The sequence below is a fragment of the Garra rufa genome, chromosome 24 (genome assembly GCF_049309525.1).
Source record: "Garra rufa chromosome 24, GarRuf1.0, whole genome shotgun sequence".
Lineage (NCBI taxonomy): Eukaryota > Metazoa > Chordata > Actinopteri > Cypriniformes > Cyprinidae > Garra > Garra rufa.
The window spans coordinates 28697984-28716258 of record NC_133384.1 but is presented as its reverse complement, the minus strand read 5'-3'; the positions used below and the strand labels follow the sequence as shown (position 1 = coordinate 28716258).

Genomic DNA, 18275 nt, shown 5'->3' with positions numbered 1-18275 from the left:
ATCTTAATTTGTTTAGATTATTATTTTATGGTTTTGTTTTTATTTTTTGTTTTTTATTTTATTATGTGATTGTTTTATTTGATCTTATTTTGCTTGTTTTATTTTTCATTGTATATTTAGTTCATTTTTAGTTGTATTTTGTTTTATCCTGTTTAGTTTAGTGTTGTTTTATTTTATCTTATATTGTTTTTGTTATTTTATTTTGTGTTTTGTTTTATTTTATTTGGTCTTTTGCTTGTTTGATCTGATCTTATTTTGTTTTAGTTTGTTTAATCTTATTTTGTTGTTCTTATTTTTTGTTTTACTTTTTTAAAATTTGTTAAATCTTTGTAGTTTATTTTTATTTTTATTTTGTGTTTGTTTTATTTGATCTTATCTTATTTTGTTTTATTTAGTTATTTATCTTATTTTTTACTTTGTTATTTTATTGTTTTTATTTTATTTTAGTTCTATTTGATCTTATTTTGTTTTTATTATTTTATTTTGTGTTTTGTTTTATTTTGTCATATTTTATTTCATTATATTTAGCTTGTTTTAACTCATCTTATTTTAGTTTTTTTAATTTTGTTTTATCTTCCCTTATTTAGTTTTCTTTACATAGTTTTATTTTGTTTGTTTTATCTTATCTTATTTTGTTTAGATTATTATTTTATTTTATTGTTTTGTTTTTATTTTTTTGTTTTGTTTTATTTTTTATTTTGTGTTTGTTTTATTTGATCTTAATTTGCTTGTTTTATTTTTCATTGTATATTATTTAGTTTTATTTAATTTTTAGTTGTATTTTATTTTGTTTTATCCTATTTTGTTTAGTGTTGTTTTATTTGATCTTTTATTTGATTATTTTGTTTTTGTTATTTTATTTTGTGTTTTGTTTTGTTTTATTTGGTCTTTTGCTTGTTTTATTTTATCTTATTTTGTTTTTGTTATTTTATTTTGTGTTTTGTTTTATTTTATTTGGTCTTTTGCTTGTTTTATTTTATCTTATTTTGATTTTTTTTTTTGTTTTAGTTTGTTTTATATTATTTTGTTGTTCTTATTTTTTTTTTTTTTTTTTTAATCTTTGTAGTTTAGTTTTATTTTGTGTTTGTTTTATTTGATCTTATCTTATTTTTTTTATTTAGTTATTTATCTTATTTTTTTATTTTGTTGTTTTTGTTTTATTTTATCTTATTTTGTTTTTGTCATTTCATTTTGTGTTTTGTTTTATTTTGTCTTATTTTATTTTATTATATTTAGCTTGTTTTAACGTATCTTATTTTAGTTTTTTTATTTTGTTTTATCTTACCTTATTTAGTTTTCTTTACATTGTTTTATTTTGTTAGTTTTATCTTGTTTTGTTTTTGTTAATTTATTTTGTATTTTATTTTGTTTTAATTAGTGCTGTATTTTACATAAAGTATCACTAATTAATTTTATTTGACTTTGAAAAAAAAAGGTTAAAACTACTACCAGAGCAACATTTTTGTGGCGTGTGTATGAATCTTGCTACATCGGCTCAGTTTTGAGTCCAAACACTCCTGTCTTGTTGAAAAGACACACCTTTAGTAGTATCACAGTTCACTCTTACGATACTCTAAATTCATCTGTCAGCATGTTGATTATTTTCCATGTAATTTAAAGATTAATAATAACCATTACACTGTTATTTTTCCAGGAACAGAACAGTCTGTGTCCTACAAAGACTGGAATCAAAGGATCCAGAAAAATTTTGAGCGTTTTTTCTACGTCTCAGATGACCCTGCAGACCCAAATGAGCTACACCCAGATCTGGTCCACAAGAAATGCATTTACAAAGACAGTTACGGGGCCTCAAGCCCCTGGTGTGACTACCAGCTCAGGCCAAACTTCACCATCGCCATGGTGGTGGTAAGTCCAAGCGCTTATAAAAGATTATTTCCAAGAGTTTATGGGGCTGTTCTCTTATACAGTCCTTTGTATTCGCTAGGCACCAGAGTTGTTTACAGTGCAAAGAGCATGGAAGGCTTTAGAGATGGTAGAAAAGAAGCTGCTCGGCCCTCTGGGAATAAAAACGCTGGATCCAGAGTGAGTAGAAAACAACACCTGCTGTCTGCCACTTGGATAAGCAGCCACTTGTGTTAAAAGTGCACTCTTTTGTCTGGCTGACTGGACATGGTTGTATACGTAGTTTAGTCCAGAACAAGAGTATCGGTGAAGTCATTAGTGTGTGGAAATCTCTGATGCTGGTGTGTCTGTATTTGCTCAACAGTGATCTGGTATACTGCGGTATTTATGACAACGCCCTGGATAATGATGACTACAACTGTGCGAAAGGATTCAACTATCACCAAGGACCTGTATGTTTTCATACATTTTAAAAGGGAACCCTGGGTATTAGGACATGTATGGCTTAATATAATGGAAATTATGTCTCAAAAAAAATTTGTGGAAAACCCATGAAGGATTTACGTTATTTAAAAAATCCACATCGTTTTATACATATTTTGGACTGTGGGGAGCCATATTATGGCATGAAATGGTTGCACTCTGTGAGCTTCTGCCTCTACCTGTTGCTATTTTTTACCGCAACACAGTCCAGAAAACAAAATACTGATACAATGACCACAGCTACTGAAAGAGCTTACAGGTGGCAATGGATATAAGCGTAGGGTGGTAAAACCAATTGTTTTACCAATGATTTTCCCCACAAGGAGTCTAAACGCTTACGGATATCGAGTGAAATCCGTGCGGAGAAACTCCTTCAGTTGCTGCATGTTTAGATCCTGCCAGGATGGCATCTAGCGTTTCTCGTCTCTGCCATTTGTAAGCTCTTCTAGTAGCTGTGGTGAACTAAAAGCCTCAGAGGCATCAGGGCTTAAGTGGGGAGAACAAAGACGTGGGTCTTTTTATTCCTCTACACACAGGCATCATCACATTCATTTCAACTTTTTATCGTATCAGTATTTTATTTTCTGAGTTGTGTTCCGGTAAAAATAGCAAATGGCACCCCCCATAGTCAAAAATGTATATAAAACGATGTGGACTTTTTAAATAACTTATGGGTATTCTGCTACATATTTCAGTGAGAGACATTGTTTATGTTATACTACGCCATACAAGTCCCTTTAAATGGATAGTTTGCCCATAAATGGAAAAATCCGTCATATTCACCCTCAAGTTGTTCCAAACCTGTGAATTTCTTTCATCTGCTCAACCCCAAAGAATATATTTTGAAAAATGTGGGTAACCAGATGGTTTCTGGTCCCCATGGACATCCATAGTATTTTTTCTATAGCAACTTTTACATGGTGTTTGGACATAAATGTATGTTGGCAGTGTGTGAACACAACCACCTTATTTTTTAAACCCCATTAAACCAAACCAGTCTCATTAGACACGCAATTTTGATTCTCAAATTGTTTAGGCCCCACCCACGGCCACTGTAGCTAACATGTAGCTATCATTACGCTGTTTCATCCCACTTTCAGTGTTTCTCTTCCCATATGTATAGCTCAACAACCGGTTCTTTCGCTCTCACTCATTTTGTTTCTACCAACTTCGCTATAGGTATGCAAAGCAGAGATATATACACTACACCCTCTTCTGAAAATGGAGTGGGAATATGCAGCTCATTTGCATTTAAAGTGATACACAATAAAACAGCTCTTTTTTTAGACAGCCAAAAATGACATTTTCCAGATGTTATAATAAATTATCTGTGGGGTATTCTTATTTGAAACTTTACAGACGCATTCTGGGGACACTCAAGACCAATATTACAATACCAGTCAAAAGTTTTGAACAGTAAGATTTTTTTTTTTTTTTTTAAGAATTCTGCTCACTAAGCCTGCATTTATTTGATCTGAAATGAAGCAAAAGCAGTGATTTTGTAAAATATTCTTATGGTGTAAAATATATGCTTTCTTTTTTAATGTATTTTAAAATGTGATTCATTCCTGAGATCAAAGCTAAATTTTCAGTATCACTACTTCAGTCTTCAGTGTCACATGATCCTTCAAAAATCATTTGAATATGCTGATTTGCTGTTCAAAAACATTTCATTATTATTATTATTATTATTATTATTATTATTATTATTATTATTATTATTATCATCAATATGTAAAACAGGTGAGTACATTTTTCAGGATTTTTTTGATGAATAGAAATATTCAAAGATCAGCATTAATGTAACGTTATACACTATACCATTCAAAAGCTTGGAGTACATATACTGTATTTGGGGGGGGGGGGCAATTAATAATTTTATTTAACAAGGATGGTTTAAATTGATCAAATGTGGTGATAAACACATTTATAATGTTACAAAAGATATCTGTTTCAGATAAAGGCTGTTCTTCTGAACTTACTACTCATCAAAAAAACTGAACAATTCCACTCCGCTGTTTTGAACATAATATTAATAATATTCAATGTTTTTTGAGCAGCAAATCAGAATATTAGAATGCTTTCTGAAGGATCATGTGACTGGAGTAATGCTAAAAATTCAGCTTTGAAATCACAGGAATAAATTACATTTTAAAATATATTTAGATAGAAAACAGTTATTTTTAAATAGTAAAAATTATTTAACACTTTTCTGTTTTGGTGTACTTTGAATCAAATAAATGCAGGCTTGGTGAGCAGAAGAGAAAAAAACCAAAACATTAAAGTGCCCCTATTATGCCATTTTAAAGGTAGTTAATATTGTTGTAATAGTCTCTTAAAACAGGTTTACATGTATGCAAGTTCAAAAAACACTTTAGTTTTCTCTAAAATTAGATTTATTTTTAACCCGTTTCTAAATGATTCGTAAACGACTCGTTTGAAGCAGTTCGAAGAATCAGTCTCTCTAAACCCCTCCTTTCAGTGAGCCCTCACCGCTGTGATTGGTCAGATGGTGCAGTCCTTCTGGATTGGTCTACCGCTACAGCGCAAAAACGAAACGCCTATTGGCATAACTGAATGACAGCTGCGGAGACCTGTTAATGCATAGAAAAGATAGCCTCGATTTTACCCTATCAATTCGAGCCGGAGTCTGACGATGAAACTGTTGAAGTGTCACATCGACAAGAAACTGTTTTGCAAGCACGACCGGAGCAGGACGTTTCTCAGTGGGTGTCATATGTTACAATTTGCTTTTGTAAGCGAACCGGACACATCTCTACGTTGTGAACTTCAACACTGTACAATCCATAACACTGCGTTAAGCCATCGTTTATCATTATCATTACTTAAACTAATAAGGCAGACAGACAGTCAAGCTGCATCAATCACAAGACTTTTTAGACTACATTGCACTCACAGCTGAACAACAGAACTACAGAAACGCAAGTTAGCCGGTTACTAAGACATGTGCGGGGTTGTTACACACCATAACGTACACAAAGACGTATTTTGAACGATCGCTAGAAAATACAATTATTAATCATACTTACAGGTAGAAGTTCAGAGGAGCAAGCCGGTCCAAATAAACTGGGCACTGATCCATTTTTTAAAACCAAGCGTTTGGTGAATCTCGCGTTGTAACGTTACTCCCCAAGATTGGAAAAGCAGTCATCAGTAAAATGACGCGAACACAAGATTGGCATTGGACTGCTGAGGTGTTGAAAAAATTAATGTTAACCACTCATTCTTGATAGTTTCATCTTTCGGAAGGGCATATAAAACAAATTCACTCTCACAGGCTGTCACAGCGCAGGGCGTCTTCTTGACATGATGTAATCCACTTGAAAATGGTAGGCCTACTGTTTGTGGGCGGGCAAGTTGTTCGCGAAATTGAATGTGGGCGGACATTACGCAAATTGTAGCTCGTGACGTGTGGCCGTTACAGAAAAAAGATTCGAATTGCTGACGACTCGTTTAGGCGAATGTGAGCCGACTCTTTTTTTTGTTAGACAAAAACTTTATTTATAGTGCACTGTCGGCGTCACAACTTTGCAGATAGTTTATGTTCACATACAGCTACATGACACACTACATGAAATATCATATTTGAAAAGGCATAATAGGGGCACTTTAAAAATCTGACTGTTCAAGAACTTCTGACTGATAGTGTACATGTTGTAAAAGGGAGCATAGTATTTCCTTTTTTACGTTTAACAGAAAAAAGAAACAGGTTTGGAACAAGCAAATGATGACAATTTTGATTTTGGGATGAACTATCCCTTTAACAAGTATAAATAGTTTCAGATGTTAGAAATATCATTGGTTTTCTAAACTAGACACATTTCATCAATCATTTACAGGAATGGCTGTGGCCGGTTGGATACTTTTTACGAGCCAAACTTTATTTCGCTAAGAAAATGGGCCAGGAGAAGTATAACGAAAGCATGTACCTGGTGAAGAATGTTCTGTCTAGACTCTATACCCATTTAGAAAGGTATTACAGAGCACACAATAATACAAAAACATGTATTCTTTCAAAACGGTGGAATGATTTGATTCTACAGGTTATGTTCTCTTTGATCTAGATCACCTTGGAAGGGTTTGCCTGAACTGACCAATGAAAACGGACAATACTGCCCGTTCAGTTGTGAAACACAAGCTTGGTCTGTCGCCACTGTTCTGGAGGCCCTGTATGATTTATGAGTATATCAAGGACAAGCTCTCATATACTCCTTGCCACCTGCCTGAGAAGTTCACAGGACAATGTTTTACATTCACAACCTTGTGCAGACACAAATATGTGCTGCTACTCTCTGAGATGTTTTAGTGTTTGGTAGAAAAGAAAGACACTTTATCTTTTGATTGTGCTAGCTAGTTCATGCAAAAATTTACATTCTGTCATTAATTACTCATCTTCATGTCGTTAAGGACCCATAGGACCTTCATTCATCTTCAGAACACTAATTAAGACATTTTTGATGAAATCCAAGAGTCCTTACTACTTTTCTGGCCCTCAAAGAGTCAGAAAGCTCTTGAATTTCATCAAAAATATTTTAATTTTGTGTTCTGCAGATGAATGAAGGAACGATATGAGGGTGAGTTTTCATTTTTGGCTGAACTATCCCTTTAAGAAAACGTTTAATGCTCACTTGTGATTATTAAAGTACTAATGCTCTCTCAAGACAAAGAATAGAATCCTTACCTTTAAAAACATTTGGTGTCCTATATTTAATTCTCTAAATTTACATTACAACATCTTATAGTGATTACAAACAGATATGGGCGGCCTTTGTTTTTTGCCGAGTCATGTTTGCTTCCTTGTCTGCCCATGGGCAACAAAAGCTCATTGTTCTGCCTTCATAAATTTACTTGACAAAACAAACTAGGTTTGATGACGTACATATTTTAGTACCAGTCATGCCTTACAGAGATGCCCTGCATTTATTTATTTATCTTTGTTATTTTTGTTTAGTGTAATTAACTCACTTTGGTAATTGGTATACAGTAGTCAACTTTCAAAGTGGATCAAAACCTTTCATCAAAGTTGTCCTAAAACCAAAACAATACCTGTTCTTGTCTTAGGACAACTTTTGTGATCCACTTCAAACATTGACTAATGTAGTGTTGTCATTTAATGCCTTGATTTTTCTTCACATTTCTTGCTATTCAGCATGGCTGATAGTAAAAAGGCAGATGTGATTTCAGTTTCCTGGGTCGCCCTTAGATCCAGAATCTGCAAAATGCTAATTATTTTACCATAATAAGAGGGAATATACAAAATGCATGTTAGTGTTTATTTAGTACTGACCTGTATAAGACATTTCACACAAAAGATGTTTAGTCCACAAGAGAAAGTAATAGCTGAATTTATAAAAATTACCCCGTTTAAAAGTTTACATACACTTGATTCTTAATACTGTGTTACCTGAATGATCCACAGCTGTGTTTCTTTGTTTAGTGATAGAGTCCCTTGTTTGTTCTGAACAGCTGGACTGCCTGCTGTTCTTCAGAAAAATCATTCAGATCCCACTAATTGTTTGGTTTTCCAGCATTTTTGTATACTTGAAAGCTTTTCAACAATTACTGTATGATTTTGAGATCCATCTTTTAACACTGATGGACTCATATGTAACAACTACAAAAGGTTCAAACACAATGCATTAAGAGCCAAGGGGTGAAAACTTTTGAACAGAATGGATTGTGCTTCTTTTGCATATATATATATATATATATATATATATATATATATATATATATATATAAATGGACCTCAAATACAGTCTTTTATACAAAAATACATTTAGTTTAGACAGATCGAAGTTTGTGAGTTTCCCACCTTAAAAGATGTTTAACACGTTTTCATTAAAAAGCAGCAGGTAAGACAATTTTGTATTGACAGGTCTACTTTGTTTAAATTAAAAAAAAAAAAGCTGACATCATTAAGCTTTTCATATAAATAGTGCGTCACGGGATCTCATGATCACACTGTTGCCTTACACCATGAGTTACCTGTTCAGGTAAACCACGCCCACAATGACAATACTATTTACTTCGAAGAATGGAATCTTAAGCGCGCACACATAGTTTCAGACCAAAACACAAACACACACAAGTAGCGGGAGCATTCATCGAAAGGTTGTTTTTAACAAGACTTTTCGACTTCTTACTTTACTTCCCTGTCACTCTTCATTAATATCGCTACTATATCGATTGTTTTGTCACTTATAGTGAGCTTGTACAATCCCACAGATGCTTCTGTATATTCTTCTGTGCTGTGTCGGGGTCGTGCACTGTTACAGTCATGGAGTTGTCGGTGGAGTTTGTGAATCTATGATGCCTAGTCACGGGGCAAACGCTCAGACCAGCGCTTCTCCGTTCACCGTTACTGCGGACAAGACCACTTTTAAAGAGGGAGATCAAATCACAGGTGAGGCTTTACTCCTACAGCCACCTACTTTTAATTCTTAATGATATGCTTTTATTTTACACGCTGTGAAAACAGATTTTATAGCTGCTTAGAGAATAAAAGTTATTTTACCTCATGAAGTTGCAGTTCATATAATACAGTTTCGTAATGTTGTGTGGAAAAAAGGTCCTAACAACAGTTGACTATCAGTTGATTAGGTCTGCGTGAACACGTTTATACTAGCTATACACTTTAAAACATTTAGCTACATTTCCATTGTACTAAACGCTGTAAATTCTTAATAAATACTAAAGAGACTGCTAAGAGACAAAATGCAAATAGTTTAGCAGGAAACCCAGATTTTCTGCATGAGCGGTTAGTTATATAATACAGACAAGAAAAAAAAAAGACTGAATTTCCTGGCTGATTAATCTGAATGTAGTATTAAATAAATAAAAGTTCATTTAAATTGTAACACTTTGCAATAAAGCTTGATTGTGTTAACTTAACATGATGTAAAAAAAAATCATATTGTTACTTAATGTTAATGCATTAATGGTCACAAAGTGAGACTTATTATTTTATTGTTATTATACAGTACAGTACTATATTTAACTAACATTTCGAAATATCAAATGTATACCATATGTTAGAAATGCTCACTATATCATATTTAAAAAGTGCTGTTACTGTTATTAAATGTAGTGTATAATGCATTTATGATATATACAGTGCCTTGCAAAAGTATTCATACCCCTTTAATTTTTTTCACATTTTGTTTTGTTGCAGCATTATGTTAAACTGCTTTAAATTACTTTTTTCCCCACATAAATCTACATCTCATACACCATAATGACAATGCACAAAACAGGTTTGTAACAACTATCCAAATTTATTAGAAATAAAAAACTGAAAAGATCCCGTTGCATAAGTATTCACCCTTTTCTGGGACACTCGAAATTTAGCTCAGGAGCATTCATATTGCTTCTAGATGTTACTACACTTCTAGTGGAGTTCAACTGTGGCAAATTCATTTGAATGAGTTTGATTTAGAAAGGCACACACCTCTCAGAAAAGGTCTAACAGCTGAAAATGCATATCAGAGCAAAAACCAAGTCCTGAGGTCAAGATAACTGCCTGTAGAGCTCAGTGACAGACTTGCGTTAAGGCAATGATCTAGGGAAGAGTTCAGAAAAAAATCTGCTGCATTTAAGGGTCACAGAAGCATGTAGCCTCCATTATCCATAATGGAAGACGAGTGGAACAACTAGGACTCTAGAAAATGTCTGCCAGCCCCCATCCAAGCTGACAGAGCTTGAGAGGTGAAAAGGTGAGGCAAAGAATGGCAGATAATCGCCAAATGCAGATGTGCAAAGCTTGTCACATCATACCCAAAAAGACTTGACGCTGTAAAGGTGCTTCAACTATGTACTGAGTTAAGGATATGAATACTTATGCAATGTACTTACTTCAGTGTTTTATTTTTAATAAATTTGCCAAATTTGCAAATCTTGCTCTACAGGCAGTTATCTTGACCTCAGGCCTTGGTTTTTGCTCTGATATGCATTTTCAGCTGTTAGACCTTTTCTGAGAGGTGTGTGCCTTTCTAAATCAAACTCATTCAAATGAATTTGCCACAGTTTAACTCCACTCGAAGTGTAGTAACATCTAGAAGCAATATGAATGCTCCTGAGCTCAATTTCAAGTGTCCCAGAAAAGGGTATGAATACTTTTCTAATGTTGGTTAATGGTCACATGACATGCAGATAAACAAATAAATTACTTAAATTTTTTTAGTAACTGTTTTACTTTGACGTTATTTCAAAAGGATTTATCTAAATTGTTACATTTTAGGATTTAATTAATTATTTGCTTTTATTCCTTTACAAACCCCACTCTTGAAAACCTTGATGTAATATAATGTTTAAAGCACTTCATGTTGTAAACAACAACAAATGATATTTTAAGATTACTCTAATTTAATCAGTGTAATAAACAAGTTGGGTCAAAAGTAATCTAAAAGTAGTCTGATTGCATTACCTAAAATATGAAATGTAATGGGTTACGTTACTAATACTAACTACAGTTTCTGTCATGTAATTTGCAATCAGACTACAATTTGTAAGTAATTTACTCAGCTCTGAGACTACTACACTACACAATACTATGTATGAATTGCAATCTCCTGTATGTGTTTTACACAGATTATGTTGAGTCACTATTGACAGTAATCAGTGAAATGTTGTTTACAGCTGGACATCATATGACAGCCACACACTTACAGTTTATGTGTTATATCAGTGACTGTATTTAAGTAAGAAGTTTAAATTAACCTTTTCTTCTTTCTTAGTATCGCTAAATGGACAATCGTCGAATCAGTTTAAAGGGTTTATGTTACAAGCACGTCAAGTCGGAACAACTACTCCCATCGGCACTTTTACTGTCATGAGCAGTGCTGCGCAGCTCCTTTCCTGCAGTGGAGCAGCTGTGAGTTTATCTACATTATTTACATAGCTTTCAGTCCTTAAGAAACAGACAAATATATATTATATTATATTGTGCTATTTTATATACAGATAAAGTGGTACACTTAGGGCCCTATAATTTTCACAGGAAGAATTTGATCAATTCTTTTGAGAAAAACTATCGTCACAAAGGTCTTTCAAGCAACCGGTCAAAAGAGTTCTGTTTAATTTGAGGAAACTTTGCCAGAAATATGTTACTTAATACAATGATAGTTCTACTACTAGTACTAATAAAATGGCAATTAAAATTAATTGTAAAGGTAAAATTACCAGATAAATTATTTATCAGAATTTATTTACCAGAAAAATGTAAATGGGCCAAAGACGTTAATATGTCGCAAGTCAAAAGAAATTTACAGAAGTGATTTTATGTCCATACAAAGCACATTAAATGTAAGTAAAGTGTCTACTTTTAAGGTTTAAAATGCATTTTTGGAGAATAAAATGTCAAAATTGAGTTGAAATAATGTTACTTTGTCATTCAGTGTAACAATATTTATGTAAAAATTCTTAAATGACAAATTGGCAAAACCTAGGATAGTGGCAAATTTAAAAAATGGAGAATTACAGCTAATTATTATTTGGGGCTGAAGTAATAGTCTTTTAATATGTCAAGAATTTATATTTGTTGTAAATTAATTAAATCAATTAAACAGAAATCCTTTTAATATACATATTTAAAAAAAACAAAAAAACAATTGAAAGCAATATTACACTTATTGTTTTTATGCTTAAACCCTTTTTCGTCTTTGACCCAAATACACAACACAGTAGTTCTGAAAAAACTTAAATAATTAAATAAAATATTAAATAATTTTGTATAAAATAATTAGAGATGCTTTTGATTATTAAAATTTCTTGAAACCCTTAAAATGGAATTTTTTATATAAAAATAAAACTGAATTTGAGTAAAATAAATAAATATGGCCTTAAATATTTTTGTTAAACTTTTGCACTTTACATATGCTTTTTGATATTTATTATTTGTAATATTTTTTATGCAACCATTAAAATAGAATCTAGAAAAATTAAAACGCGAAAAAATTAATTTGAAAATAAAGATGAATAATAAAGCAGAATTTTGGAGGGAAAAAAACAGAATGCATAGGGCCCTCTGTATGTATGTGTTTGCATTTATATATATATTCTTTCATATTTATTTTACTTATAAGCTTGTAAGGGATGGCATTTATTGATAGCCATTTGTATTATTATTATTATTGAAAATAGATTGGCAAATTATCTGTAATATGATATCAGCTTTTAATATTATATTATTATTTATTTTTATATTTTAGAGTAGAGCAGTCTCTCACACATCAAGCAGTACAAAAAGTTCAGTTCAAGCAAATTGGATAGCTCCTACATCTGGAGCGCTTGGCGATATAGAATTCAGGTAATTTTTTATATGTATTCTTGCACTTTTTTTCAATTTTATTTATTTCCCGGTGTAATTTGTAATGGAATGGGGTTTTATTTTAGAGCAACATTTGTGAGTACAAAGGCTACCTTTTGGGTTGGTGTCAAGAGCTCTACTGTGACATATACAGGAAATTCTCCTGCAACCGTAGCCCCGACTGTAAGTCTAGCTTTTGTTTTAAGCCTAATCTCTTTGTACTGTATGTTGTTTTATATTCTGCAGCAATTGTTCTGTTCATTTCAGGTTCCATCAAATTCCGATTGTGGGAAAACCAAAGTCTGCTTCAGTCAGCCCAGCAACTGTGACCCAAGTGTCAACTCAGGCTGTTACTTTATGGCAGTTCAGACATCATCTAACCAATCAGAAAGGAGGATCGAAATATTCGGGCAAGCTGATGGATACGTTGCCATTGGGTTTTCAGATGACCAAGAAATGGTGAGATATCAGCAGGCATTTTCTTCTTTATTTGTCTAGCAATATTGTATATACAAACCTACAAAAACTACATCTACATCTGCTGAAATGAGCTCAGTCTTATTTGGAGCCCTATCTCTAATTATGCATTCCACAAAAACATCTGCAAACCTAATACAATCAAGCCCGAAATTATCCATACCCCTGGCAAATTCTGACTTAAAGTCACTTTTATTCAACCAGCAAGTTTTTTTGACCAGAAATGACACAGGCTTCACCCAAAAGATATTAAGACGATGTACAAGAGGCATCATAATGGAAAAAATATTTCTCACCTTTTATTTACATTTAAACAAAAAGTGGCATGTCAAATATTATTCATACCCTTCCCAATAATCAGTAGAAAAGCCTTTTTGGCTTTTACAGCAATCAAACACTTTCTATAATTGCTGACCAGCTTTTTGCATGTCTCCACTGGTATTTTTGCCCATTCATCTTTAGCGATGAGCTCCAACTCTTTCAGGTTGGAGGGTCTCCTTGCATCACCCTGATCTTTAGCTCCTTCTACAGATTCTCAATTGGATTTAAGTCAGGATTCTGGCTGGGTCACTGCAAAATATTAATGTTTTTGTCTGCTAACCATTTCTTCACCACTTTTGCTGTGTGTTTTGGGTCGTTGTCGTGCTGAAATGTCCACTGGTGCCCAAGGCCAAGTTTCTCTGCAGACTGCCTGATGTTGTTGTTGAGAATTTTGATGTATTGCTCCTTTTTCATGGTGTTGTTTACTGTGATTAGGTTCCCTGGTCCACCGGCTGAAAAACACCCCCAAAACATTAGGTTCCCACCACCATGTTTGACAGTGGGGATGGTGTTCTTAGGGTTGAAGGCTTCTCCTTTTGTACGCCAAATGAAGGCTACATCATTGTGGCCAAACAATTCAATTTTTGTTTCATCTGACCATAAAACGGAAGACCAGAAGTCTTCTTCTTTGTCCAGATGAGCATTTGCAAAGGCCAAGCAGGCTTTCGTGTCCTCCTTGGTCTGCATCCCTGGAACCCAGCGGTGTGCAGTGTCCGTTGGACTGTCTGCCTTGAGATGTTGCCACCAGCAGAGCCCAGATTCATCAGGATGGCCTTGGTGGTGATCCTTGGATTCTTTTTGACCCCTCTCACTATCCTCCTGGCCAGCACAGGTGTCACTTTTGGCTTCCTGAGATTTTTCTGTGCGGAACGTATTGTATTTTTTAATTTGCACTGTAGCCACTGAAACTTCAAAACATTTAGATATGGTCTTATAGCGGTTTCCTGACTTGTGAGCAGCCACAATGCGCAGCCGCAGGTCCCCAGTGAGCTCCTTTGTCTTAGCCATGACTGTCCACAAACCAACAGCAGAGAGCTTCTGTTTTTCACCTGTTGAGTTGATTAAAACGAATCAGGGTAATTAGGATGCTTTAGAACAGCTTGGACTATCTGGAATGGTACAGAACTTTGGATTTTCCCATAGACTGTGACAGTTTGCAAAGGGTATGAATAATTTTGGACATGCCACTTTTTGTTCAAATGTAAACAAAAGCTGAGAAATATTTTTTCCACAATGATGCCTCTTGTACATCCTCTTATCTTTTAGGAGATAATTTCCAGTCAAAAAAAAAAAAAACCTTTCTGATTGAATAAAAATAACTTTAAATCAGAATTTGCCAGTGGTATGAATAATTTCGGCTTGACTGTATGTGATTTGTTTTTCCAGGAACAATGAGACATCATTATTTTCATATGGTTTTAAATAGCATGTTTTGTTTGTATTTTCAGGGTAATGATGACATCTACATCTGTGGTAAGGACAGCAGCGGCAATCTCCAAGTGCAATATGCTTTTTCCACAGGAAAAACAGCTCCAACTATTCTCCCACTGGTACATTTCTCTAGTGTGCTACCATTTGTAACTGTTATGTGATTTGATGTTGTCACTCACACATATTCAACTTGTTTACAGGGGAATGTGACTGGAATCAGTACAGCGTTGACAAATGGAAATATAAATTGTTCTTTTACTTCCCGTAATGCCATTAGCACGGGAAGTAGAGCAACGTCTACCAGCGAGTACTACCTCATGATCGCTGCTGGACCCTCCACCAGTCAAGGTCTGTGGTTGTGTGTCTATATGTGTTTTATTTTTGTTTCAGTTTTCATTTTAGTAATAGTGATTCTTAATTCAATTAAGTGCCAAGGCAACATTTTATTTTAGTTAAATTAATTTCTGTAATAAAATAGAATAATAAAATAAAATGTTATAATTCGGTTAGGTTCCAAGACAGTATTTTTTTTATTATTTCTTTAATAAAAATGTATTTAATAGTTTTAGTAATTCTTTTTTTTATTCAATTGTTAGGTGCCAAGGCAACATTTTATTTTATTTTATTTTCTGTAATAAAATTTAATTGTGTTTTGTAGCCTTATTTCAGTTATAAAAAATACTTTTAATAGTTTTAGTATACTTAATTCATTGTAACAGAATATTTATTCAGTTAATTTAATTAAAAGTTAATTTTAAATTAATTTCTGTGATAAAATAAAGTAATACATTTTTTATTATTTAGTTAGGTGCCAAGGCAACATTTTATTTTATTTGTATTATTTTATTTTATTTCTGTGATAAAAACTAATTTTATAGTTTACGTTTTAGTAAACAATGACAACATTAATGTAATGCTTTCATTTTTATTTAATTTGTATTTGGTGTATTCATCTACATGGGAAGGTTAAGTTTAAGTGTAGGTTCAAGGTTAGTACCTAGTTATTACCCAGTTATTGTAATTGTAAAAGTAATAATAATAAATAATAAAGTACATCATGTATGTGTGAAACAGGACTATGGAATAAAGTGCTACAGACTTTTTTTCTATATTAATCTATTCTTCTATCTTTCATTCTTCAATAAAATGCATATTAAGATGTTTAGCAGTATGCTTTAAAAGTTTAAACATACAGAAGGTAAGATTGTCAGTAAATAATAATAAAATTCCTCAAAGAAATCTATCAATTGGCTTCAGATGCCTTATCTAGTGAACAGAAAGTAAAAGCCCTTTCAAGCTAATTTTATAGTGCCTTTTAAGCTTCACTTTCCCTAGTTACTATATCCTTTCAATGTATGCCAAAGAGCCAGCATGAACATTCTTAAAAACATCTCCCTTTGTAATTTCTGGAAGAAAAAGTTCAACAGCTTAAGTAAATAATGACAGAATCTTTTTTTGGATCATTCGTAGGCAACATCCAGATCCACACAAATAAATATGTCAGTAGCTCCAAGGCTAATTTACTGGACCCAAGCCAGACCATCACAAGTGCTGAAGAATTCCCAGCCATTGTTAAAGCTCACGGTGAGTACATCATTTCAGATTAGAGCATCACATAAATGTTAATGTGGTCCTAATGATACTGATCTGCTCCAGGTTGCCTTATGTTAATTGCTTGGATGACCACGGGCAGTATAGGGATGCTCATAGCACGCTATTTAAAGGGAGTTGCCAAGGACCACGGCTGCTTTGGCAAAGATTTCTGGTTTATGGTAAGTTGCAGTCTGTTTCCTCACACTGCACAGATCTTTCAAACTGACTTTAAATATAAAATTTGGAATACAGAAATATTAAATGTTTTAAATCACTGGAATTATTTGTTACAATTAAACTAAATCCACCAGCAGGTGGCGGCAAGTCAATTGATTTGTTTGAACAAGTGACTGTCTTTATGAATGGATAACCATGAATCACTAGATTTGTTTAAAACGCACTTATTCCTGAATGAAACACTATGGCAAGCCATTTTACCCTAAAATATACTAAGCGTTACTTATCGTAATTGCATTTTTACTAGTAACAGTTCAATTAAAGAGCTCTATAATTCAATTTTTACTAGTAACAATGCCAATTAGATAGCTCTCTAATTAAATTCTTACTAATAACAATTCCAATTAGATAGCTCTACTAATTAACCTTTTATTAGTCATATGTCTCCATTGACTTCCATTCATTTTTAATTACAGAGCTCTACAATTAAATTCTTACTAGTAACAATTCCAATTAGAGCTCTCTAAATCAACTTTTTCCAGTAACAATTCCAATTACAGAGCTCTCTAATTCAATTCTTAATAGTAACAATTACAATTAGAGAGCTCTCTGAATCAATTTTTAGTAGTAATAATTCCAATTAGTGTTCTCTAATTCAGTTTTTTCTAGTAAGAATTCCAATTAGAGAGCTCTCTAATTTAATTATTACTAGTAAAAATGCAGTTACAGAGCTCTACAATTCAATTTGTATTAGTAAAAAACACATTAAAGATGTTTAATTGCAGAGCTCTGTAACTGAATTAAAGAGCCCTCTAATTCAGTTCTTAGTAGTAGCAATTGAATTAGACAGCTCTCTAAATGGAATTCTTACTAGTAAAAAATGATTTAAAGAGCTCTCTAATTGGGATTGTTACTAGGAGGAATTAGATTATTGAGCTCTCTAATTGAACTGTTACTAAAATGCATTTATGACGTGTAACACAGTATATTTAAGGCTAAAACGGCTTGCCATAAAACACCACCGTGTTTGCTTTGAGAGATGCGCAGCGGCTGAGCTGCTTTATTTGGAACTATTTTCATTGATAAAACCGTAAAATCAGGCCGTAGAGTTATAGTCAGACAATGTAAGTCACTTAATATTAACTTTTTAGTGAACTGTTGTATTAAATCATTATTACATTTTCAAACTCCCTTAACAATTGTTAAAAGCTGTCACTGTGGGCTCACAGACAGTGGTCAAAATTAAGATAATCAAAATTAAATAAGAAAGGAATAATTGACGACAGGCCGTTGAATTCTTAGAAAATAATGCACATCTATTCTAAACAAAGCCAGAGGCCTGTCAATGAGGCTAGTTTATCTAGCTTGTGAGCTGATTTGTAAGTGTCATGTTGACATATGTTTCATCAGCATGACAGTGGGAAAATTTCTTTGATAAATGCTTTCTAGGTATAAGTATGCATGGAGTTGGTATGAGCAAGATAAGATATGAAGTTAGTTGCGGTGTGTGAACATCACTTAACTTATCAACTAATCTTAATTGCATTGTATAACGTTTAACAGATTACAGCCCAATAATACTTTTGCACAGCATTTCTATAAG

General features: G+C 33.1%; 2 protein-coding genes across 2 annotated transcripts in view; both read left to right on the top strand.

Annotated features, from left to right (window-relative positions):
- LOC141300938 (glycogen debranching enzyme-like) overlaps window positions 1–7059 on the top strand; it is a 36565-nt gene extending 29506 nt beyond the window's left edge. Inside the window, 5 exon segments of the mRNA XM_073831221.1 lie at window positions 1655–1866; window positions 1946–2043; window positions 2228–2315; window positions 6207–6340; window positions 6432–7059. Coding sequence (XP_073687322.1) covers window positions 1655–1866; window positions 1946–2043; window positions 2228–2315; window positions 6207–6340; window positions 6432–6549 — 650 coding nt within the window. The 3' untranslated portion in view covers window positions 6550–7059.
- A 458-nt stretch (window positions 7060–7517) lies between these two features.
- LOC141300269 (putative ferric-chelate reductase 1) overlaps window positions 7518–18275 on the top strand; it is a 16975-nt gene continuing 6217 nt past the window's right edge. The window contains exons 1-10 of the mRNA XM_073830590.1: window positions 7518–7527; window positions 8579–8773; window positions 11103–11239; window positions 12576–12673; window positions 12760–12856; window positions 12941–13132; window positions 14920–15021; window positions 15103–15250; window positions 16373–16486; window positions 16559–16718. Of these exons, the coding sequence (XP_073686691.1) occupies window positions 7518–7527; window positions 8579–8773; window positions 11103–11239; window positions 12576–12673; window positions 12760–12856; window positions 12941–13132; window positions 14920–15021; window positions 15103–15250; window positions 16373–16486; window positions 16559–16718 (1253 nt within the window). The remainder of the gene's footprint in view (window positions 7528–8578; window positions 8774–11102; window positions 11240–12575; window positions 12674–12759; window positions 12857–12940; window positions 13133–14919; window positions 15022–15102; window positions 15251–16372; window positions 16487–16558; window positions 16719–18275) is intronic.